At 35.0% G+C, this 25,388-nt stretch overlaps 2 protein-coding genes and 1 non-coding gene across 5 annotated transcripts; 2 read left to right on the top strand and 1 right to left on the bottom strand.

Annotated features, from left to right (window-relative positions):
• The first annotated feature begins 80 nt into the window (after positions 1 to 80).
• Positions 81 to 22,313, top strand: LOC107262713 (vacuolar protein sorting-associated protein 13). 3 transcript variants are annotated; one of them, XM_015729188.2, is made up of 59 exons: positions 81 to 283; positions 1,021 to 1,107; positions 1,183 to 1,380; positions 1,534 to 1,766; positions 1,833 to 1,971; positions 2,054 to 2,300; positions 2,371 to 2,605; positions 2,694 to 2,811; positions 2,892 to 3,138; positions 3,198 to 3,452; positions 3,534 to 3,633; positions 3,777 to 4,016; positions 4,089 to 4,275; positions 4,345 to 4,433; positions 4,518 to 4,647; positions 4,724 to 4,956; positions 5,015 to 5,152; positions 5,395 to 5,545; positions 5,633 to 5,850; positions 5,930 to 6,082; positions 6,140 to 6,274; positions 7,808 to 7,980; positions 8,066 to 8,367; positions 8,581 to 8,717; positions 8,803 to 9,094; positions 9,175 to 9,446; positions 9,526 to 9,648; positions 9,730 to 9,832; positions 9,905 to 10,051; positions 10,126 to 10,322; positions 10,392 to 10,529; positions 10,616 to 10,735; positions 10,825 to 11,004; positions 11,062 to 11,244; positions 11,339 to 11,500; positions 11,581 to 11,744; positions 11,815 to 11,935; positions 12,991 to 13,215; positions 13,329 to 13,544; positions 14,710 to 14,751; positions 15,148 to 15,213; positions 15,788 to 15,991; positions 16,107 to 16,244; positions 16,319 to 16,465; positions 16,905 to 17,053; positions 17,159 to 17,270; positions 17,366 to 17,604; positions 17,672 to 17,828; positions 17,915 to 18,131; positions 18,222 to 18,397; positions 18,458 to 18,577; positions 18,648 to 18,769; positions 18,860 to 19,173; positions 19,846 to 19,967; positions 20,056 to 20,225; positions 20,303 to 20,417; positions 20,484 to 20,615; positions 20,788 to 20,955; positions 21,066 to 22,313. In XM_015729188.2, exons 1-59 carry the CDS (start codon positions 184 to 186, stop codon positions 21,111 to 21,113), a joined length of 9,846 nt encoding a protein of 3,281 aa, XP_015584674.1. In that variant the 5' UTR covers positions 81 to 183; the 3' UTR covers positions 21,114 to 22,313. The 3 variants fall into 3 exon arrangements, with proteins under 3 accessions (XP_015584674.1, XP_015584675.1, XP_015584677.1); XM_015729189.2 differs by lacking the exon at positions 15,148 to 15,213 and having other exon boundaries at positions 184 to 283; XM_015729191.2 differs by lacking the exons at positions 14,710 to 14,751; positions 15,148 to 15,213 and having other exon boundaries at positions 184 to 283.
• Positions 22,314 to 22,507: 194 nt separating this feature from the next.
• LOC107275198 (protein lifeguard 3-like) lies at positions 22,508 to 24,225 on the top strand. Its single transcript, XM_025080079.1, has 6 exons — positions 22,508 to 22,632; positions 22,709 to 22,883; positions 22,949 to 23,212; positions 23,610 to 23,735; positions 23,797 to 23,946; positions 24,016 to 24,225. Exons 1-6 carry the CDS (start codon positions 22,571 to 22,573, stop codon positions 24,163 to 24,165), a joined length of 927 nt encoding a protein of 308 aa, XP_024935847.1. The 5' UTR covers positions 22,508 to 22,570; the 3' UTR covers positions 24,166 to 24,225.
• Positions 24,226 to 25,203: 978 nt separating this feature from the next.
• Trnap-cgg lies at positions 25,204 to 25,275 on the bottom strand. Its single transcript has one exon. It is a non-coding gene; the product is annotated as a tRNA-Pro (tRNA).
• Between the last annotated feature and the right edge of the window lie 113 nt (positions 25,276 to 25,388).

Below are 25,388 nucleotides of genomic sequence, written 5' to 3'. Positions count from 1 at the left end.
AGGCTACTAGTAATAGAGTGGCAGCAGAGGAGAGAATTCGCCCCTGCGATGCTGCCGCACTCGTTAACCTGATGTTTAGAAAAATCGACCATTGATTTGGAGTGCGTGAACAAATAAGAAAGGCTGTCTGTAAAGCTGAGCGAAGCTCTCTTGAATCGTATTTACAAGATCTAACGTCAAAAAATGGTTTTCGAGTCGATCGTCGCCGAGCTGCTTAACAAGGTTCTCGGGGAGTATATTGAAAATTTGGATTGTACACAGCTGAAGCTAAGTCTGTGGGGAGGTAAAAGAAACTTAATCTTTAAAGAAAACGAATTCTTAGTACTTAATATTTCCCTCGTTTTCGATATTTAAGTATTAAAAAAAATATAAGTCATTCCGCTGATCTTTGTATATGCGGAACCACTGATTACGTTTCAATCATGTTCCATGGATGCTTTCATTTACTCAATGTTTATTCTACTAAAAGTTCACAAAATAAGGATTACGTATTCTATGTAGTGACATCATCAACTATTTTTAATACGAACATAATAATGAGCATTAGCTTCGTTGAACCCGTTCCTTTGGCGCTGTTTATTGCGGATGGGTTACCCTAAACTTTTCATGATTACTATATGACTAGATAAATTCTATTTGCTTAATGTGAATAAAAATGACATACCCACACTTTAGGCTACTAATGAAAGACATTCACTAAAGTATTTCATACTGTGGTAAAATGTACTGGTTTAATTTTATGATTACTGAATTTTTAGCATTACTTATGTCTGCTGATTGAATAGAAGATTCGATAATGTTGAGTGTATACTTTCACAAGTTAATACGCTGTTTGCTTAACTACTTTAATGCAACAAATATTTTGTGAATAATAAGATAGCTTTTGAATTTATATTTAGAATAAAGAATAATTTGTTTAAGTAGGAAATTGGTTCATACTATTGATATGATGTTATAGATATTCTTTATCTAAAGGGCTTTGAATAGTTCATATGTAATTGTTAATATTTGCTATTTTAGGGGATGTTGTGTTGAAGGATCTTTTAATAAAAGAAAGTGCACTCGATGTATTGGATTTGCCACTAAAATTGGAATATGGTCGATTAGGTTTGTATCTAGTTAAATTAGTTGTACAATAGAGTATTTACCTGATATATAATTGCCCAATTTATAATTTCACAGGGAAGTTAATACTGAAGATTCCCTTCAAGGATATTTGGAATGGGCAAATAGATGCGATTATTGAAGAATTATTTATATTGATTGTACCAACCAGCCAAGCAAAATATGATGCAGAAAAAGAAGCAAAAGCACAACTTGCCGCCAAGCGAGCAGAGCTTGCGAGAGTCGAAAAAAATAAACAGCTTGCAGATATTAAATGTAATTAAGAATCATAGTTATGAATTTGTAATTATAATGAAATTTCCAAAATGTGTTTGCTTCAGAATATATAGAATTTTAATTTCTTATAATTTTGAAGTCTAGAGCATCTGTAATACTTGCAAATATATGTGATATTTTTGCACTATACAGCACAAGAGAAATTGGACGATTCCATGATTGAGAAACTTCTTGCTAGAATGATAAAAAACATTCACGTTGAGATAAAGAAAATTCACGTGAGATTCGAAGATCATGTCTCGTTCAAAAATCATCCATTTTCAGTTGGATTTACTTTAAATAGCTTTGCATTACAAAGTTGTACAGATACATGGACGACAGATGGCAATTTGAAGGATATGTATGCCATTCAGCAAATTTATAAAGTAAGTTTGTGGAAACTATCATAAATTTAATTTATTAACATTCTCTTACATGTTTTTCCATTATAGTTATGTACAATGGACGGATTTGCTGTTTACCTCAATACAGATATAATGCAATTTAGTAAAGAGCCTCAAATTAGCTACTTGCACTTGTTCTCTGAAGGGATCGCAACTTTAGATTATATACCAAAGAAATATCACTATCGTAAGTAATATTGTTGACAGGGTAAAAGATATTTCTCGGTAAAATTGACAAAGTTAACACTTTGACGTACTCTTATTTTTAGTGTTGGGTCCTATAAACGTAAAAGCCAAGCTTAAATTAAACCCTAAACCAGAAACAGATGGCAGTAACTATTCGATACCAAAAGTTTGGCTGGATCTTGAAATGCAAATGCTACGAATTGGATTGACCAAATGTCAATATCAAACACTTATGCAAATGGGTGAAGGATTGGATCAGGCTCAAAAAGCAGCACCTTACAGGAAATATAGACCGGATTTGACGTCCTATAGAGGACATTACAAAGAATGGTGATTTATTGATTTTTTGTAGCTTTACATGTTCTTCCATATATCAACCAGACAATTATTTGTTTATCAGGTGGCGCTTTGCATACACCTGTATTATGGAAGAAACAGTACGAAGATTACGTAGAAATTGGAACTGGGTGAATATGAAAGAACACAGAGATACTTGTCGAGTTTATGCCAAAGCGTATCAGACTAAATTGACTACGAAAAAAGTGGCTCAAGATATAGACAAATGTATCACCGATTGTGAAACAAAACTGGATATTTTTAATCTGGTCATTATTAGGCAACAGATCGAAATGGAGGTAATTGTTTATCAAACATTTGATCGTCAACAGCCACAGCCTGTAGAAAACGTTACTATATGGATATTACCTTCATATTTTCGGATAGGTGGAAAGACTGGCAGAGAAAGAGAAAGATCTAAAAGCCAAAAGAGGCTGGTTTGGTTTCCTATGGGGCACTCCACCAGCAGAGGACGCTGAAGAATTAAATTCAGCCGCCGCTATTAGTAAGACTTCATTTGAGTGTAAATCAATTTAATTATTACAGAAAAGTGACAATAAATTTGTTTTTTTTTTATTTTTGTAGTGCGCAAATTTGAGGAAGCTATGACACCACAGGAGAAAGAAAAATTATATCGAGCCATAGATTATCAAGAAAATTCTGCCCCGGCTCATTATCCAGAAACTTATGTAATGATCGACACGAAATTCTTTTTGCATGGCCTTCAAATTGTCATATCGGATACCGAAATGTCTCACCCGGAGGTTTTAAATCTTGAATTACAAGGGGTCCGAGTCGGATTTAAATCTCGGCCATCTGCAAATGCTATTTTGTAAGTACAAGGACCTACAATTTATAAATTTGAATAATGCATAAATCACGCGATTACAGAGCTACAGCATCAGTAAACGACATGAAGCTTTTTGGAGTAAAGCAAGAAGAGAAAGTGCCTTCGTTATTTAATTCTGATGATGGTAGCTCCGACAGTGAATTGTTTGCCGTTTCTTATGAGAAAAATCCTTTAGATAAATTATGTGGTGACCGTGTAATCGTCCAATCAAAGTCTGTTCATATTGTATACGACGCACAGACCATCATTGAATTGGTGAAATTATTCAAAGTACAAAATTCTTCGACTTTAAGTCAGTAAGTATTTTTTTTCAGTTTAAGATTTGATGAAATATAGTTAAGTGAACAATTGTTTATAAAAAAAAATTGTGTATATAGACTTCAGGCTGCTGCTGCTGTACAGTTAGAAGGCTTGAAAGAAATGTCAGCCTTAGGCCTAGAATATGCCATTCAGAAGCATTCTGCATTAGATATTCAGGTAAGAAATATTGTTCTGATTGTAATAATAATGTGATACAAGATGCTTTTAGGGCAGTTTAAAAATTCATAATATTCATTTTCATACAAAATGTGAGAAGGTGAGCACGCAATTGTCTTACGCATACTAATTCGTTGTTTCAGGTTGATCTTCAAGCATCACAATTAATTGTACCATGTGGCGGGTTCTATAATGAAAAGGAATCACTCTTTGTTCTAAACTTGGGTAGCTTAAAAATGCGCACGCTGGAAAAGCCCAAAGACGACAAAGCTACAACGAATGTGAAAGAATTAATTAGTATGGGAAAGTCTGACGAGGATATTTTGACCCACCTTAGACATTCCAGTTATGATAAATTCGTACTCGAGATAACGAACTTTCAGGTATTTTTGATTGCAGGACTTACGATATATGAATATTAATTGCACTTACTTATACTTTAATTAATTACATAGGCTCTAGTTTCATTCGCGGATGAAGATTGGCGCAGTGCACTTATAAGTGATAGTATCAATTCTATGGTACTGTTACGTCCAACCACTTTAGAAGTACAGTTCCACAAATGTTTGATAATGGATGATCCTTTGTTGCCAAAAATGAGGCTCATTGGCCAGTTGCCATCTGTAGTCCTCAATGTAACAGGTACCAAATCTTGTTTGCAGTTTAAAAATCTGTTTTAACATACTACTTTCAAAATTGTCCTTGCTGCAGATACACGCTTACTTGAGGCACTTAAAATAGCACAGAGTATCCCATTCCCCGAAGAAGAAGAAAATAACGATCTACAAAAAAGTTCTTTGGTGAGTGCAGTCTCACTTGCAACATTTCATTCATGTAATTTTCTGTAGCAATGCGTAATTGCAGTATTACAATATTTTTTCTAGTCAAAGTCTGTGTCTCAGTTGTCTTTATTCAAAGAGCTAACTGCAATTTCTACATCAGCTGATAAGAAAGAAGAGTCTTCCGGTCCGGTGAAACAAACTATTGATTTGGAAGCAAAATTTGTTATGAAAGGTAAAGATTGTGTAATTTCTTTTATATGTATATTATATATGCTATAAACTACCATTTGTGAATTGTGTCCCAACAGAATTCACTGTAACTGTTTCCAAACAAAGCGACCTTGAAATATCGCCATTTTTACGAGTTGAGGTACTACAATTAGAAGCTGAAATGTTGCAACGAACGTTCGATCAAGAAGTAACGTTAAGATTGGGTGGTGTTCAAATTAAACAAAATCATAAAAGCGACGAAATCTTCATGATTAACACTCCAATGGCAACCGGCAGCGAGGAATACCTTATTGTTATCCAATACAAAAATGTGAGTAAACATTGTAAATATTCTGTTATATTATTTAATACTAAACCAACAATTATAGGTGAATAAACGATCCCCAGAATTTGTCACGCGACATGGTTCAGTGGTAAAATTACTTCAACTAGAATTCACGACACTGGATATTCTGCTCCACCAGGAAGCATTGATAAATGCTTTGAAATTTATTTCAAGCATTCAGGTAATTTTCAATTATTTTTTGAATGTCCAACAAATACAAAGTGACTTACAAACAATGCTACAATTTCCCACTCGGTGATATGATAGTTACCTTTATCAAGTATTTTATAACTATATCTTTGAATGAGAAATTCTGACATTGCCAATGTATAACTGTTACGTTTTGACTTTGTGTTCGCTGCGCGATAATTAGTCTTAACTAATTAACTAGTTGGTGTCGTTTTCAATGAAGATGAATTTTAGGATAAAATTACTGCATCGAATGATGCATTGAACGAGAAAGCACAAGGAAAAGTAACCCGTGTAAGTCACATGGCCACCATACATGAAGATGGGACATCAACATTTATCAAGGAACATATTCAAAGACAAAAGGCTAATTTATCCACATCTCGTAAGGATGCATATTATGTGCTTGAATGAAGTTAGTTAAATCATGAGGGGGAAACATACATTATTTTCTTTTTCTTTTTGTATATAGGTCGTAAAAAGAAGGTGGTAGAATGCATAGACCTGAAAGTAAATGCAAAATTTGGTTCGATAAGCATAAAGATGGCAAGTGATTTTCGAGATATAAGTGCATTTTTCATTGAGGGAATCGCCGCTGGATTCATTATGAAGGCTTCCTATTCACAAGCAAATGCTACGCTAGCATCCATCAACATTAAGGATTTGAACACTTCCTCGGCTTATAAAAATGTAACTATAATGTCACTAATTGGACATTAGATAACCAATTTTGAATTAAGAGAGTATGCTTAAATTTTTTATGTCTTAGATTATTTCAGTGGAAGGCACAGAATCTCTGCAAGTACAAGCTGTTATTTATAATTTGGAACCTTGGGAAGTGGACAAGAACAACATGTCTATTAAAGTTGTCATGGGCTGCCACCGTGTTGTATTCCTAAATGCATTTGTCACTGGAGTGATGGTACGTATGCTAATATTTTAATGAGATGTCTCTACGACGTGATAATATTTTTTCCAGAATTTCTTGAACAATTTCCAAGCTGCCCAACAAGCCATAAAAGAAGCATCAGCAGCTGCTGCGGAAGCGGCGAAGACAAACATTAAAGATGTTCAAGAACATGCCACTCGCATTGAACTTTCTGTGAATCTTAAGGTATATTATAAAATTTGTAACGTATTTCTTTTCTTAACTCGACATCGATAGCAAAACACCCGGGACCGAGCTATCTTCGAGAATTAGCCTACGTTATCTTCGGCCGTCCACCCTTTGCTCATGCATCCGCAAGCCAGGCGGGCGCCATCCAATTCTTTTTTCACCGGGAACTGACGAGCCGGTATGAACTAGGAGTTGGGGTGGAACAGGCCCAACTCCACCAAAACCAGAGCTCTGACGGAACCTATCAGAAGAGACGATAACTTAACGGATCCTGTCGATTTTTGGGAACGCGTAAAATCGAGAAACGCAACCGTACGTGCTAATCTTTGGGGTCGCGGGAAATCAGCAAACGCAACTGGATGCACGAACGGGAGCGGACGGTTACGGAAACGCACGGCCGCTCAGACTGCTAGGTCGAGGTAGAGAGAGTCAAAGTAAGAGTCAGGCAAATAGTGTGAAAGACAGAGAGCGACGAATCGAGAACGTAAAAGAACGAATCGGACCTATCAAATCGAAATCCCTTCACCAATTAATAAATTGGGAGTACTCACCGGAGCTGGTGCAGCTGATCCGTGAAGGCCGAGAACTGCATCCACAAGACACTCGGGTGGGCACTGCACTGGGGCACGGCACTGCACTTCCGGAACATTCACAGGAAATCCATAGAATTTCCTGGATATCGCGAAAGCAACGCGAGAACAACACGTGCGAGAAATTGCTATACCGTATCGAAACACGGCTAGAAAAACTATCAACAGACAGCGCGGGAGCGCGAAGCAGCTCGTGACATCTCGGTCGGTGCCCCGAGACAGACTGCATTAACAATAGCAAAATTCGAGAACTAATCATTCTGATCATCTGATTGGTCGAGATCCTTATAGCCGATAGCTCTTCCACCTCCCTCGAGTCGTCCCTTTAAACCAAATCAAGAGCGTTCCTTAGCGGATCGGTACGTAACACTTTTGGAGATCCTCCACGGCCGCTTCCCCAGGGCATCGGGCGACAGCTGTTCCTTAACGAATCGGTACGTAATCTTTGGAGATCCTCCACGGCCGCTTCCCCAGGGCATCGGGCGACAGCTGGGCACCACATCTTTAACTCGGGCAGGAGGTTCCTCTCCTGCCCTTAACCGTTTAAAAACTACCTCCGCCTGCTCTACAGCCCTTTGCCCATCTCTAGCGGGGCGCCGGTATCTCACCCGGGCTTCTGCCGGTCCGTGGAGACGTCTCCGTCGGGTACTCTCCTCTGCCGGGCAACTCGGTACGTCGAGACTATCTCCCCACGGCAGATTCGAGCACCTCGACCTCAACTAAACAATAACGAAATCTTCCGAGAGCATTGGCATAACTATACGAATCAACCAGAGAGCGTAGCTTCTGAGCAGGGTGGCGACCCGAAGGGAATCCGAAATCGCCAACGTTATCTATATCGGTAGCCGGAGTCGCCTTGTGACCGTGAATCGAAAAATCACGTCAAAAATTATGATACGTATAAAAAGAAAAATAATTGTTAAACAATTTTTTACTTTAGGCTCCAGTTGTGTATGTACCGATGAATTCAAAAAGTGATCACTGTCTGATGATGGATATGGGTAACCTTACTATATGCAACACACTGAAGAAATTAGAAGTTACCAATGATGCTGGAGAATCACCCATCGTTGATGAAATGAAAATCGACTTGCAAAATATAAAATTGTCACGGTGAGATGACATCTCTAAGATTCATTACCTATATTTTATGTTGCACATTAAATTACTTTACATGCGTATAATCCTTTCTTTTCAGGGTGCGATTAAACAAAGATAATTTTGTACTAGAGAATGAGGTGCTACTGTTGCAGCCAGTCAGCTTCACATTACTGATAAAACGCAATTTATCCACTGCTTGGTTCACGTCAATTCCAGATATCGATATGTCAGGCAGACTAAACCTAATCGAACTATTACTTAGCCAAGAAGATTATGCCATGGTAATGAAGGTCTTGGAAGGGAATCTTGGAGAAACAATCGAAGACCCTAATCCACCTAAAGTTGTTGATCTACGAGACCGAAGACCGATAACAGAAGATTTGGAAAAATCACGAACACGTAAGTAAAGTTATAAGTCATCTTTACAGAAGCGAATTAATTGTTACGTAGGCCGTAGTGGCTAGCGAGGCCTTTAAATTTGATAACAAATATTGAGAAGTAACCAAAAGAACGTGAATAAAGTTTAAGTGAATTCCGAGCGGTAAGAATACATTCAATGGTGGGTTCGCTGCTCGTTTAAGTTGTTGAAACACGTCCTTGCTCATATTGCAGGAAAATCTGAAATGGGAACCATACAAGAAACTGAAGCTTCCGACTTTCAAGAACAGAAGAATGTACACACGGCTATGAAGTTCGAATTCATCATGGATAGCTTCGTCATTAACTTGTTCATGGGAGGATCTAAAACGGTAACGTTATTTTAGTCTAAGATAGTCCAATGCAATGAATACGTTGACAAGAAGATATTTTAATGAAATTATAAATTACGTGCAGTTACAATCACAAGCCTCTCCTTTGCATCTTCCGGAAAATGGATTGGCCAAATTCAGCCTCTCGCATTTCGCGCTGAAGGGTCGTATGTTTGCCGACGGTCTTCTTGCTACTTCAATTCTTCTAATGAACTGTACTTGGGATGATACCAGGCAAAATAGACAAGGGTCTCTTATGACAATTATGGAAAGAATCACAGAACCGTCTGCGGAAAATTTGTCTTCAGAAGATGAAGCTCCGTCTGGCAGAAGCATGGTGGATGTGACGATCAGAAAAGGACCAAACGATATCTTTGGTATGTCTAAGATTTTAAATATTATACCGTCGATTATTTATTGTTGTACTAATTAAGAATTTGTATATTTTTTCTTCCAGTGGATGTTAGAGTTTTCTCTTTCAGCATAATAATATCTCTCGATTACTTAATGAAGATAAAAGATTTCTTTAACGTCGCACCGACGGCAACTGATCAACCGATCTCGCAACATTCTCAAAAGGGTATCACAGAAGCTGTTCCCAAAAAGAAAATGGCACAGACTTCATCTCCAGTTGCTGCTATGATTACGATTAATTTGCACGTGGAGAAACCAGACATTATACTTCTCGAGGATATGGATGATATCAACTCCAACTGTATTGTACTCAATGTAAGTGCTGAACTTCTTGAGTCATGTAATATAAATTTTTTTAAATGTAGTCAAACACGTTATACTTTTTTTTTTTAAGACTGAGCTGCTGCTGAAGTTACGTTTGGTGGGTGAGCATCAAGTTATAACAGGTTCCATTAAAGATTTGTCTCTATCGACTGGTGTTTACAATCCAGCTAAACGATCCGATAGTATTTACCAAGTAAATTGATAATTATACTACTCAAGAAAAGACTTTGTGGTATACTGAATATACTAATTTAAACTGTATGAATCCTTTAAGGTCTTAAAACCATGCAGTATTAGTCTAGCAGGTTCTACGCCAGAAGAAAAAGGATTGCACGTGGACGTTTGTTGTACGGATATTCATTTATCTGTGTCTCCAGGTACAGTAACCTAATAATTTGCGGACATAGAATCTCAATATAGAAAATTATAATAATTAAAACATTTTTCAGGCGTAATTGAAATATTGAATAGAGTCGTTCAAACGGTGACCAAAAAAGAAGAGGAGTCTGATGAAATTGTGAAACGAGAACCAAATTATGAAGGTTTATGGATCATTACACCATTCTATGAGAATAATTATTGGTTCTTGAAAACAGGTACAATCCACGATAAGCCTTATCTTGAATAAAAGTAACTATATTATATTATGTATGTCGTTTCTCGTTCATAGAAGTAGCAGTTGAAGCATTTGAAGACTTGTCATTATCCGATGACGAGGATACAACGGTATATAAGCCAGAACTGGCTATATTATCTGCACCAACTATATTGTTAACATTGGAAGCTGGTGTGGGAAACAAGACACTGCCAATGCTGTTACTTCATTTGGGCTTCCAAAGTAATGTCAATGACTGGAGTTCTAAGACGGTACGTAATTTACGACGTTTTAGGTGTCACAACTAATTACTCATTGAAAAATAAAAAATGTATTTACAGATGAGCGTTGAAGCTACCATGACAGTAGTTATGGCTTATTACAATAGCTGTTTGGCGTTATGGGAACCACTTATTGAACCTATGGAAGGTATTCAAGATGGAAGGCGTATTTCGACACCTTGGGAAATAAAGACTAAGGTGATCTCGAATCATATACATATATAAAAGAGTACTTTTCTTTCAAAAATATTTATATATTAAATTTATATATCTTTTGCCTCTAGGTTCAATTTAATGATTTGTCATTGGGCTCGAAAGGCGCGAGTGCAGTTAGTCCAAGTTCCGAAATAGAACCAGAAGAAATACAACAGTCAACTAAGATGTCTATTGATGTATTGTCTTCCGTAAGTTGAATTCGTTATAAAACAAATTGGATGAGAATACTTTCATTTTTGAAAAATACAAATAAATTTCTTTCGATTATCTTGTACAGGAAAATTTAGAAATAACAGTTACAAAAACGTGTCTGGATGTTCTCAAACAATTGGGTAATGCATTCTCCAACGCAATGGAAGCAAGCAGTAAAGGGCATTCTCAAAAAATGGCACCATACATATTGAAAAATGAAACTGGTCTAACAATGACTCTCGACTTAGAGCACAGTTGCTTCAAGGTAAACATTGACTATTATAATTCCTTATTTACAGTCAATAAACCGTTTTATTTCTAGGTGGTGGATGATGGCATGTCTGTAACATCTCAGCAAAGCAAAGGGTCGTACTCTGAAGTTATACTGGAGTCTGGTGCAACAGTACAATTAGCACCGAAAATTTTGAAGAAGAATACTGAAATTCTCGAACAGTTAAAAGCTGAAATAGTTAAAGACAGCGCCGACAGTAAATTTACTGTCTCGGTAATATCAAATTTATCAAAAACATTCCCTCGAGGACTTAATTTGTCTCCCTCATCATTTCAATGGGCATTCAAATCAATTGCTTTTGTTGCAGTTCAAGGGTATTCCGAATAAATTGGAAATACCTGTACTAAGGGCGGACAAAAGATTTTTCTCTCTTAAATATCGCAAGGAAGGATCCGAGGAATGGGGTATAATATCAGACGTGACTGTCGAAGAAGGCAGTACCATTGTCATCCTGAGGAGTGTCCTACAAGTATATTAATTAATTAGTCATTATTAATAGTCAATTATTTAAATATAAGCAAAAGTTTAAATAATATTATTTCGCTGTAGGTTCACAATCACTTCAGTGAGCCGGTCTCAGTATATTACATGACAAAACGTGGTAATGAGGTAGAATGCGTTGGCACTGTGGGGCCAGATGAGCGATTGAATCTTCCATTAGACGCAGTCTACGCACCAATTAATATCTATTGGTTATTCTTCAGTGTTAATGGGTCAGTTACATAATATTGTAGTACTTATATTCTATCGATGTGCTATGTAAACAATACTTTTTTTTTGCAGATATATGGTTTCGATAGAACCATTTGTCTGGAAAGATCTACAGAAGACAGTATCCATGACAAAGGTTTTAAAGTGTGAAGCACGATCCAAACAAGAAAATACTGAACCATTCTATATCAAGGTATATTGTTAATTATTATTTCTAATTTAATATTACACTAGAGAATTCTATTTGATGCCATTATTACAATAGGCAATTTTTATTGAAAAGTAACAATGACACTTTTTTGTGAAAAGATTTATAGGATATACACACTATATGTTAATGCAGGGGAACCTCTCATTTTTTAACCAGTCGGGACCGTGCTAACTCTCAAATTTTAAGTTGGCCTTGAGTCCCCACCTTTGATTTCCATAACTTTAAGCTCATAGGTAAACGTGTATGAATAAACTCTACTGCGCTTAAGTCTGTTGTGCACAGCTACTCTGATTGGTGTAAATCGCTCGAGGGAAAGTTTAAAATTGAGAGGTGTTTATGGTTAAAAAATGAGAAATACTTAAAATTTGAGAGGTTTCACTGTACTGCGTAATTAGTATAACAAATTTGTAATTGCATTGAGTTATCGATATGATTATCTGTTTAACGCGCACATAACACTGCTACAGATGGCACTTTTCTTTTAGATGTTTTTCATGATGATCGTGATCGGTAGTATCCTTTATAATAACAATACTATCGGTCTATTGTTAAACATTCTCGAACGACGCTTGAAATTATCTCGATTTATCAGTTATGCTGTGAATGCGTGCTCGCGACAATTAAGTTCAGAGCCCCCAAAATATGTGGAAGCACCTATTAAGGTACTACCTCCCATTCACGTAGTAAATCTGTTCAAGATTCACTGGCACACAAAAAAGTAATTCTTCTATTCATATTGATTAATTTAAATTAATCATTGCCAAAATATGAATCTTGAACACATTTTGTTGTGATTCCAATGTTATAAACGTAGAGTTCGTCAAGTTTATTTCCTTGCGTTTATTCATTCACACCAATGACGATAGTATTCATTGCATGCACTGTGCCCATTATTTTAACTTCTGCTAAAACTGTTAGTGGTCAGTATTTTTGAAGGTTTAGATGATCACACATTAACTCAGCTACGTTAACTGCAAGGTGTAGTTCACATTTGATGTGTAAAAAATGAGTAATTCAAATAAATTTTGATCTTTCAGGCTGTCGGGGAAATTGAACAAGTATACTTTGAAAATACTAGTAGACACACAATGGCAAGCACCATTTACAATATTCACCTGTATCCGTCCGTGTATTTTAAGAATTTCTTGCCCATTAATATTATTATATGTCTACCTGGATGCGCAGAAGAAAAACTTTTACCAGCAAGCAAAACTTTGCAAATACCTACTATCGATCCTGGAAAGTCCAGCATCGTTATTAAGGTATGCAAGAATAATTATAAAACAAGCGAAAAGTTCGTATGATTCCATATAATATAGATATCTATTACAGCTTTTGAACTATTAAAAATCACTATGTTACCTACTGTTAATAGCTACCTCAATACTTGGAGAAAGACTGGTCATGCAAGGGTGAAATCCTGGCGAATCCTCCAGAATTTGCTGTGTGGTCCTTTGAATCCTTCGACAGTGCCCAAAAAGTGGTCATGGACTTGGGCATGCACACGTCCTTTAAACACGGCTCTATTATAATGGCCCTATACTGTCCATTCTGGATGCTTAACAAAACTGGCCTCATGTTATCTTACAAGGTATGTTTGAATTTCAATTGTAATATATGTGCAAGTTTTCGTAACTGTTATTTTATAGCTTAAGGGATCATATACGTTTCTGATTTTTAAAAAATCGAAAAAAGAAATATTTTTCCAGGTATATTTTTTAAGAATATTTTAAGGCAGTAAAATTGGAATTCTTGTTCGAGTTGCAACCGTTTGAGCAAAATAAATAGTGCTGCTCCGCAGATAGCTCTCCAGTACGTTCGGAAAGCGTATCAAAACCTTAAACACGTGTATTTGAAAATAGCATTTTTGAAAGGGGAGAGGGGGGCATCCTAACAACGTTTTATCCAATCGATTTCTCAGGACGTGAAAACTTTTTTTTTTATTAAGTTTAACGAATTTTTATTAAAAATGAAAAAAACGCAGTTTCTTGGATCCCAAGTGGTAATTTCTCATTCTAAATCCTTCCATTTCCAAAACTTTTGAATTTTTAAAATCGTGCCCGTGACCCGGGAACTATTGCTATGAATAATAAAAAGTATTTCCACGTTTCCATTTTGGACGAATTGGACAAACTGAATCATGCCCACCGTTTTTACTTCTCTAGTAAAAGGCGCTACAGCGTATATCTTATACTTAGTATACTATTAATATTTTTCTTCAAAATAAATATTTTTTTAAAGAACAATCATATACTTTGAATGAAAAAGAATTGATCCATTTAGATCAATGCTTTCCGTTCAAAAACATTCTGAATATTGACCATTTTCCGGGAGAAGTAACATATATGACCTCTTAATATGTGATACTCGTTTTGCACTATTCGTTTTTATTTGTTTGAGTTGTACTTATACTTATTAGCATTTAATTTAGTATTTTAGATTTACAGTATTTTAACTTTTCATCGCTGAAGCATAAAAACATTCTTCAAGCATTGTTTTTGCCTGTTGTGTTGTTTTCTGAGAAGTAATAAATAAACACTAATAATTAATTTTTTAGTACCTTATTTTAAGAAACAAGTATTATCACTCACCACATTATTTTATGATTTGAATTTATTAGTACAAATTACAATAAAAAATTAGAAAGTTCTCATTATACTTTTGCAAGCTTCAAACAGACTACAACGATTTACATTAAAAAGTTGATGTGCTCTTTATTCTTCGTCGACCTCACAAAAACTTCAATTATTTTACAGAAATCAAGTAAAGCAGGCAAAGAGCATTCGAGCCCGATCAAGGTAGAGAATCATTCTTCCGTAGTGTATCGATATGCTTTTTAATCAATGAAAGTATATAAGAGGAGAAAAAATTAATATTACATATACAACTGTTAAACGTGCAACGATACGAATGATTTATAACATCGGTGATAAAATACAATTAACATTAGTAGAAAAATTAAAGGGGATAAAAATATAAACTATAAATCACAGTTGATCGATTACTCGGTAGAAAACTGTTACGCGTATATTCTTCTTGATTTCATCTAACATTTGGAAATCATACTCTAACCCATTTAATTTTACGAATTTATTTCCCACGATTGATAATATATATTTTTATATTACCATGAAAATTCATAGGCAATATTTTATGCTATAATACATATATACACAAAAGAGTGTATCTTTCAGAAATTGGTTTCTAACATAAAACCTCATCGGTCGCATGGGCGAAACAGGAAGAAGAAAGGACATTCGGTGAATTTAAGTTCTCTTCTTTCAGTCTGATAACATGCAGCTTCGTTTAGAATGTCACCGTTTAATGAAGATGCAAAAATTTCAAACTGACAAATCTAAATATGCCAGTTTTATATTTACACGCACATACGTCGTAACTAACATGGAGCTTCGTAGAGTTCTAAGCGAAGACCATTACCAGAATTGAAATTGTTTTGAACGAGAGTCTGGAATGGCAATTGCCTAAGTTGTAAAAACAAATTCCTAATTCAAATGCATCCACGTTCGCTGCTAATAGTTTTTTCATTTTTTGTGGTATTATTTATTTTTTTAACATTATTGTAACACTCACTCACGTTATAACGCGTAAGGAGGGGGCCTGTTAAAAAGATATTGACCTACCGGTCCAACTCTATGTCAAATGGTGGAAAGTAAAAACACTAATCTATGCATCCTTTATAAAATCTAACGTATGTGAAGATTTACTGGATTATGAATTATGTGCATAACATGCTTGAAAGCACTACTGAATGTTTAACCTGTATGATAGTGTTACGTATAAGAAAAATTTTAACCTATTTTATTCTATTTGCAGAGCGGAGAGGATCACCTGAACGTTTTATATCATCCTGAAACGTTCAAAGGACCAATATTGTTTTCTTTTAGTTCGAAAGCATTTTTCGGCAAGAAAAAGGCAATGATTAGAGTCGAAGACGGCGAATGGTCTGATAAGTTTTCAATTGATGTTGCTGGAAGTAAAGGAGTCGTTTCATGTAAATATAATGGAATGACGTACAAGGTACGTGAACGACATTCTTCATTTGACTAAAGCTTTGTAGTGGTGTACTGAAGAATTATTTTATAATTATATTGTTATTATCATAGTAATTATATATATTATATTGTTTTTTCAGATTGGTGTACATAATCAGTTAACATACAATTCGCTGACAAAACAGATTACGTTTACACCTTATTACGTTTTGATAAATAACGCAGACTTTCTCATGGAATGTCAAGAAGCCGATAGACCGGCAGATCCTCTTTTCAAAGTGAGTTTAGGGAAGACAAAATTTTTTAATTTGTTATCACGTATATGCATCGATTACATACTTAAATATTCTAGGTACCACCTGGGGAATGTACTGCTCTTTGGCCTCGGTCTGAACACGAACAGAAAACTCTAAAAGTTAAGGTGGCTGACTATCCTGAAAAAACCGCACCATTTATTTTCACGGACATGCATACTACTCTATTAAAATTGGATAATAAGGTTTGTAAGACTAAGTTCCTATTGTACCAGTTTGCTTGAAATTTTGAATCCCAGTTAAACTGCTATAAAATATTAATGATCTGTAGATTTACGATTTAAACGGGGCTTAAAATTTAGTTAACTAAAACTTAATACAATTAAGAGTTACTGTACAATATGTATACAGGGTTATTCACGACAAACGTGTCACCGGAAGTTGCTTGTCCATTTTTTTTGTGCTAGAACCACCTTCAAGTTATTGCGTTTTGTACTAAATAACCCACATTATATATACAGTAATTCTTCGACCTATGCCATTAATTCTCTTCCGAGCTTTGAATGATGCTTTTTGACATATACATTCTACATGTGTATCTACAAATTCGCGAAGCTCGAATCGCTATAAGCCGAATACTTACTGTGTATATGCAGTCTATTTATATGGACATAATGTTAACAGTACGGGGGAATCAACGTGGATATACAAATTAACGAAGGTGGAACTTACATTTCCCTGTCTGAATACACCCCTGGAAGTGCTCCAGCCCTTATTATCAATCACACTCCTCAGACCATCCACCTCTGGGAAAAGGGTTCTATGAACGTGAGGTATGATTTTGTACTGGATTTATGCAATGTGAAATATTATAAGTATAGCTAACTGTTAATCCAATATTTTCGTATGGTACTATTAACAAAATAATCATCGTACAGATCTGTTCAGTCATTCAATCAAATGCTGTATACATGGGAGAATCCTTCAGGACCTAGGAAGATAGTTTGGGAAGACAATAATAAGAGAGAAATTGAGAATGATCTTCGAAAGGTATAGAATTCTAAATCTTCAAGTGTGCACGTTACTTTGCTCTGGGTACTTTCACTGTAGAATATTATAACTATTTCGTTGTTCTATTAATTCAGAATAGCCTTGGTACCTTCCAACTACCAGAGACCGACGAAGAAATCTATTTTGTTTCATTTCTTGATGGAATCCAGCGTGTTTTATTATTTACAAACAATTTGAAAATTGCTGAGGATTGCGAGTTAGCAGGTGACCTGGAATCAACTGAGCAAGAAATTACATTGAGCATTCATGGTATCGGAATTTCGCTTGTGAACAATATCACCAGAACAGAGCTGTTATACATGTGCATAGCTAGGTAAAACTATTTCAACAATATCTTTTCTTTATAAAGTTCAAAAAAATTAAGTATAAGGAATGTACAGCTCCGGAATAATATGGGAGGCACGCAAGGGAAATCGTTGGCGCGCTCTAAATACAAGAGAAGTTGATTTGATCGAAGAAGGATATCAAAGGTACATGAGAGAAATACAAATTGCAAAGGACCCAACTTATCGCATAATTCTTGAACCAAAATTGGAGGTATACCCTACAGTTTAATACCTATTTAATTAATATCGTATAAAAGTTAAAATGCATTGAATGCCATTGAAATATTTGATTTATAGATTGATTATCTCAACATGGAAATGCTAAGACCACATCGTAAATATATTAGACGAACGTTCCAAACTGGTTTGTGGGTACAATATCGTACATCCATTCACCAAGTACAGCTGCATGCAAAGGTAAACAGACTTCAAATCGACAATCAACTATCGGAACATGTCTTTCCAGTTATATTGGCACCTGTGCCACCACCAAAAAGTGTTGCACAAACTTCTGGTGAGTAGATTTAATGACATAGCAATGTAACGTATCTCTATAAATTTATTTATTCAACTATTACTACGACAATGAGAACTTTTTTTACAGTAATGAAACCTTTTGCTGAACTTAGTATGGTCAAACGATTGCTTGAACATAGTACCGTGCAACAGTTCAGATACTTCAAAATTCTCATTCAAGAGTTCCACGTTAAAGTGGATATCGGTTTTATAAACGGTCTCACAGGATTTTTTGAAACTAATGAAGTCAATGACATTGAAGAGGTAACATTAAAAATACTCAAGCATAAAGTAGAAACCTTAATAAAACGTTGTTTCTTTCAGAGCGAACTATTCCAAACTGACATGAAACTCGTACACGAGCCTCTTATTTACCACGTTAATCAAGTCAGGACCGCAGAGCAGAAGAACTTCTTTGATTTGTTACATTTCTCACCATTAAAGGTAAAATATTTTTAATTAAATTATCATTACGCTTGAATAAATAATTTATATAGAGCTTACAATTTTTTAGATACACATAAGTTTCTCGATGGCAGGAGGTGGCAGTGGACCATCTACCCTGCCTCCTTTTCTTAATGTATTGCTTCAAGGAATCGGCGTCACACTGACGGATATCAATGATATCGTCTTCAAGTAAGAAGCACATTTCTCCATTTATAAGTAACGGTTTATAGACTCGTGATGAGATCGCACTGTAATACATTTCTAACTGATTGATTATAGATTGGCATACTTTGAGAGAGATTATATATTTATGACCCATAAACAACTAATATCTGAAGCAACAAGCCATTACACAGGACAGGCAATCAAGCAACTTTATGTACTTGTTTTGGGTCTTGACGTTATTGGCGACCCATACGGTCTGGTGGTCGGTACCGTGAAAGGCATAGAAGATCTGTTTTATGAGCCCTTCCAGGGTGCTATTCAAGGTCCAGGAGAATTCGCTGAGGGATTGATTCTTGGAGTAAGAAGTATGCTGGGTCATACAGTTGGAGGAATGGCAGGAGCAGTATCCAAAATAACTGGGGCCATGGGTAAGACTGATAGTGATTAACCCTTTGAAGCATACATTTTTTTGTTACATGAAATTTTTTAAACTCATCTGTTGATTTTGTTGGTCGTTAAATCTAAATCGGGAATGAATATCTTTTTGTTTTAAAAATTCAAAATGATTTAAAATCTCAACTCAAAATAGTAAAATTCAAAATGATAAATCTAATATTTGAAATCAAAATTACAAAACTTCGTCAAATTTCCAACAAGTCTGGTATTTCAGTGTTTTGCGAATTTGGTCCACCATATTGAATTAACCATATTGAATTTGCCATTTTGAATGTTGAAATTCGGACTTCAGATTTTGAATCAGTGACCCAAAACCCTCCCGAAAAAAAAAACCGTAATCTCTCAATTACAATAGTTCAGCTATAACTGCATTTATTCTTAAAAAGCAGGATGTTTTTTGGACAATTTATTTATAAAGACTTATATATTTACGACAACACCTGCATTATATATTTTTCAATATATGATCATTTAAGAACTGAAATGTGAAAATTATCATCCACACATATTAAAAAGTCAATGATAATTAATTAAGTCAATTCTAGAATAGGTATATCACCGGTGGCACACCATGCTCCAAAGGCTTTAAAGAATCCCGAACAGGTTGGACCAGTACGCTAATCTTCATTATATTGCATGTGTAGGTAAAGGCATAGCTGCTCTGACATTTGACAAAGATTATCAACGAAAACGACAGGAGCAGCTAAATAAACAACCAGCTAATTTACAGGAGAGTCTTGCGCGTAGTGGAAAGGGTTTGGTAATGGTGAGTGACGGCGTAGTCTTTTTTATTACGAAAAAGTTATTTAACTTTAAGACTTTGACATGATTTACGAATATTATATCTACGATAGGGTTTTGTGGACGGTGTAACTGGTGTGGTCATGAAACCGATATCAGGTGGTAAAGAGGAAGGTGTTGAAGGATTCTTTAAAGGCGTTGGAAAAGGAATGATGGGTCTTGTCACAAGACCAACGGCAGGAGTTATAGATTTTGCAAGTGGATCCTTGGGAGCTGTTAGGAGGTATGTTGGAAATTGGCTTTCTGTATATATTGAAAATTGCATCGCAAGATTATCATTTAATGAAAAATGTATTTCAGAGCGACTGATATGGGTGAAGAAGTGAAAAGGACGAGACCTCCTAGATTCTTACAACCCGATAGCTTAGTGAGGCCTTACGTTAGATATGAAGCTGAGGGCAATAAAATTTTATGTGTAAGTTGCAAAGCATTTAAACTAAAATTATAATTTTACCGTTAATCTTATATTTTGTTTTTGTAGGAGGTAGAAAAAGGAAAATATGCGAATACGGATATTTATTTCTATCATATATTTATCAATAAGGATGGGCTGCTTCTCACAGATAAACGAATAGCATTCATACAACATAGTGATCTTTTCGGAGGATGGAAGGTGGGTATTAAGTTCTATGTAATTAGTGCGCTAAGACCCTGGTTAGAACTCGCTGTTCAGTGCTCTAAATTCTAAGAACGTATCCTGAGAGTTAACCAAAGTTTTACTGTATCTAAAGATATGCATATACATACAGTCTTAAGAAGGTGTTTTGAATAATATATTCCGTCAGGTTGACTGGGCTTATACTTGGCCAGAAATTAGTAGCAACCCCAGGATTGTTGATAAAGGTGTTCAAATTAATATCAAAGACAATGCAAAAAAGAAGAAGTTAACTAATTTCTTTGGAAATACGGATCTGATTAAGATTATTTTGATTCCGGATTACAATGAGAGACAGGTAAAGTTTGTATTACAAAATTTGTCTAACTATGTGAAATCTCATAGTCACAAACAATTATTTTAGCACCTTTAAATCATAAATATTGATTAATGTTCTGTTTGTTACAGTTACTGTGCAGAAAGATACAGGAGCAACTTAACCAACATGGATCGTAACTTCATAAATTGTGATTGTTATATTAATCTTTCGTTATTATTAATTTTGTACCTAATGGTATATGGTGTTATATGCCACGATTACTATAAAGAGTCCTTACACCACGCGTTAAGTTTCAAAAGTTACTATATATAACATTGCAGCACAATTTAAATTACACTAAATAAATATAAACTCTGTTGCGAGACTGAAGTAATGAAAGCAAAGCTTGACGTAGTATGAGAATTAGTTACCTTACGACACTACTGTAGAATGGACTATACTAATTTTGAAGTGAGATATATTTACAAATATTACGTACCTGCGAATATGATATGGGAATACTACTACAGTTTTTACATTTACTCTGCAAATTGCTATATCATTCTGAGCAGAGAGAAATCATAATATGTTTATGAATGTACCTTTATAGCAATCGTTAATTATTAAGAATATACTGTAACGTTTTGGATTTGCTTTTTTTAGTTGGATGTGTATTGAATGATTGACATTTTTTACTAGTCTAGGTAGGTTGATTTTGCTAAAGATATCTTGAGCCATTATATTATGGTAATTATTTTCCAGTAAATATACTTGTCACTTGTTTGCTTAGAAGTTAAATGATAAAAAAGTTTTTAAAAAATGAATACGCAGTAAACTGGAATAACAAAAATTTTCTTCTCATAAGAATCATATTTGTTCCATCTATTTCATATATAGTTTATTTTTATCATTATAAATACATTAAACAGTTTTTCCGTTGCATTAAAATCGCGCTAATACCATCACCTAAAAATAAATCAAATTTCCTACAAGCCAATGTGCGTTATGCATTTTAATGTTACGAAATGGAACAACATGACCAGTGGCTTAATTCGAGAATTTCTGCTCGTCATAGAATCATATTATAGTTATCTATACATAATCAATACACTTACAAAATTTGATAAAAAATAAAGAAATATAATATTCAAATACACCCTTAAAACTCTAAGAGATTCATTTATTATGACATAGTAGTCGTTAACGTGTAATCAAAACTTAAAAAATGAATTGTACACATAATTTTTGTTTCGAAGGCTTGCAAGACTTCAAAAGTGTTGCAACTGCGCATGGTCTAACATGTATGTGACTATCTTATAATTTAAATTTTATACTTCTATGCCTTTATATAGCATTGCGCCGTAGGTATATTTTACAAATATACAAAATGAATAATTAAAACCTGTATCTCTTTAATTTACTTTTTAACCTACTACGATATTACGAGTATCGTCTTGTCTCTATTTAGCTGCATGCAATTGAGTGAGGCACAATCATAGCCACAGTGAGTTTAGAATAAGCATACCCTCCTTATGAACATTGGCATCGATATTCAAATGTTCAATACGAATATGACAGCAGAACTGTCAAACAATTAATGGATTTACGACATATTTAAGATTTGTTAAATAAGACAAAAAGAAATAGAAAACTCATGGGATCGGTGAAGCAACGCGACGACCAATTATCTACTAGGGGACGACCTTTATCACCTAGGTCTTATAATTAACCAATTCAAGTTCTACTTAAGAAACATATATTTTAATAATTCCTTTTAAATGACTTAATTTAGTGATGACCCTCCCAATTATCCACCACCACCGTATCCGACAAACGAACCACCACGTTACCCGTTTTCTCACGACCCGAATGATCAAATGATTCGTCAGGGACAACCACCCTCACAAGTCGTATCTGAATTGCCACCGCGACTACCAACCCTTGTAAAGGGTCAGAAGATCAGAAGCGTAAGCAAGACATGCTGCAGTTAGTTACTATAAGATACAAAGAAAATATACTAAATTTCATTCAGGGACCCTACATGATCACAGTGACCGATGAAATGGTTGCCGAACGGGAGCGTCAAAATGAAGCTCTATACAGAGAATGGCTGGAAGAAGAGCGAATAAGGAACATGAGTCCTGAAGACAGAGAAAGAGAACAATACATGGGGCAATTTCGTTACGCTAAAATTCGACGGGCTTTCATACGAAAAGTCTTTTGCATAGTAGCGTTACAGTTAGTGTTTACAACAGCCATTACTACTCTTTTCATAATGGAGTACGTAATAATTTCTATATTCTGAAACGTGAATTTGAGATGTAAGATAAAAAAAAGCAGTTGTACGAATTCATTGATAACTCTATATTAATTGCAGAGAAACGGTAAAGAAGTGGGTGCACTCGCATAAATACTTAATATTCGTATTCATGTAATGTATATGCCATTTATTCGCTAATTATTTAAGTATAACCGTTAATAATCATGATCTTACAGGCTAATTGGATTTGTTACATATATGCTTATAATTTGCTGTCAAAATCTGCGTAAAAGTTCTCCATGGAATTGCATACTATTATGCATAATGGTAATAAGACGTATATTTGTTTCAATTATTTTAATTTTAAATCAATATTACTTTGCATTGCTAATTAATAATATTTTTTTAATAACTGAGCACATTTCTCTAATAGACTCTGTCCTGGACTTACATGATAGCTTGTGCATCCACTCTATATAATATTAAAGTAGTTATCATAGCGTGTGCAGTGACTATGGTAACAACTTTCGTTATAACTTTTGTAGCAACATTTACTAAGGTTTGTTTCTTTATTTTAAGTCAATATCAATAATAGGATTGATATTAAAATATCATTTCAGTGCGATTTAACGAACCGGTCTGGATTGATGATTGTAATTATGGTGGTAATTCTGTTGGCATGTGTTGGTATGACCATTTCGAGACTCTTCACGGATATGAAAATATTACATTTAATATTTGCAAACCTGCTTGCACTATGTATCTGCGTGGTTATTATTATTCATCTTAATGAAAATTGATATTTTTGTTCGAATATATAAACATTCATTTACTTACAGATGATGTTTATAACGGTACAAGAAATCATGGGTGGTCGACGTGCCGAATTAAGTCCAGACGAAGTTGTTTATGCCGTTGCACAACTCTATCATGACATTGTATTCCTTTATCACTATTTACTTCTAATAACAGACTTATGTATGGGATAAACACGGAAAACTGATCGACAAAAGATTCATGTACACAAAGAATGCACAGAGAAAATTATGTTTGACTTACGGTCATATTTGTCGTTTTCGGTTAGCAAGTTTTTGCCGGTTATGATTAGATTCTTTGCGATGAATAACCTTGGATTTATGGATATTATGGTTAGTATTCACTGTAGATCACTATTTTATCGTTACTTGAATGATTATTGACTAGTTTAAATTCACAAGAATAACGGCCAATTTCACAAACACGATTAGCCGTTTAAACTCTATTTAACTTAGCGATTGACCAAACAGTTACTTGCGTTTTGATGATCAACCGAATTTAAACAATAAACTGTGTTTATCGAATCGGGCCTAAAGGCTGATATAAGATAAAAAGAAAGGATATCAAAGTACAATCTACCGACATGAATTCGCATCCACAGTTCCGCACAGACTGACTGCTCCCTTGATGCAGTCTTAGCACTTCGGTGTCATTGGTGGAGGTTGTATGGAATATTTTTTAACGAACATGAATCTATTCAATGCTTTTATATGATTAAACGTTACTCCTCATAGCATGTGTTATATTTGTATGAAGAATGAATAAACATGCGGTTGAGGTAATTTCAACGTGAGTGCCGTAATGCTTGTTTGTCGAAACTTCAAATTGGTGACTTCTTCATGTTTTATTTTTTGACGTTCCGTTAAGCAACAGCAGTAAGAACCTCGTGTGACAATGGGTAGATTTCACTGAATGAAGTGTTATCATTGGTTACAGTACATCGCTACGTAAAATAATACACCTATTGTGACAGTTATGCTAATTTTTTCATCACTGGCAAAAATATTTTGGAAAAAATTCTTCTGTATAATGTACTAAAAACTAGGATCAGAGAGAATCTGATTTTCGAATTGTATTGTTGTTATTTTGCCCTATACTTATATGTTTAAATGTAGTTATTTCTAGCAGAAATTCGTTCAAGAGTCAAGAGTGTGATTACTCTTTATCGATTTCATATTTAAGTTGATTTTGAAAAAAAAAAAGAATGTCCTGGGCTCGTCCGGGATTTGAACCCGGGACCTCTCGCACCCGAAGCGAGAATCATACCCCTAGACCAACGAGCCATATGATAGGTACATTTTAATATATTGTACTAATGCAATAATTTCTAGAACTTATTGTAATGTGACATTCTTAAGACAACGATCTCAAAGAATTAAAAATATTATGAAAATTC

Source organism: Cephus cinctus, unplaced genomic scaffold (assembly GCF_000341935.2).
Source record: "Cephus cinctus unplaced genomic scaffold, Ccin1 Ccin1_scaffold0126, whole genome shotgun sequence".
NCBI classification, from domain to species: Eukaryota; Metazoa; Arthropoda; class Insecta; order Hymenoptera; family Cephidae; genus Cephus; species Cephus cinctus.
This window is presented reverse-complemented; position numbering and strand designations above follow the sequence as displayed.

What these genes read in the sequence shown, in the direction of transcription:
- LOC107262713 (XM_015729188.2), top strand. Translation starts at nt 184, where the DNA reads ATGGTTTTCGAGTCGATCGTCGCCGAGCTGCTTAACAAGGTTCTCGGG. An exon ending in TTTGGAAAAATCACGAACAC is followed by an intron (nt 8,368 to 8,580) that starts GTAAGTAAAGTT and finishes CTCATATTGCAG; the next exon opens with GAAAATCTGAAATGGGAACC. An exon ending in ATAATGGAATGACGTACAAG is followed by an intron (nt 15,992 to 16,106) that starts GTACGTGAACGA and finishes TTGTTTTTTCAG; the next exon opens with ATTGGTGTACATAATCAGTT.
- LOC107275198 (XM_025080079.1), top strand. Translation starts at nt 22,571, where the DNA reads ATGGGATCGGTGAAGCAACGCGACGACCAATTATCTACTAGGGGACGA. An exon ending in GGACGACCTTTATCACCTAG is followed by an intron (nt 22,633 to 22,708) that starts GTCTTATAATTA and finishes GACTTAATTTAG; the next exon opens with TGATGACCCTCCCAATTATC. An exon ending in TTGTAGCAACATTTACTAAG is followed by an intron (nt 23,736 to 23,796) that starts GTTTGTTTCTTT and finishes ATATCATTTCAG; the next exon opens with TGCGATTTAACGAACCGGTC.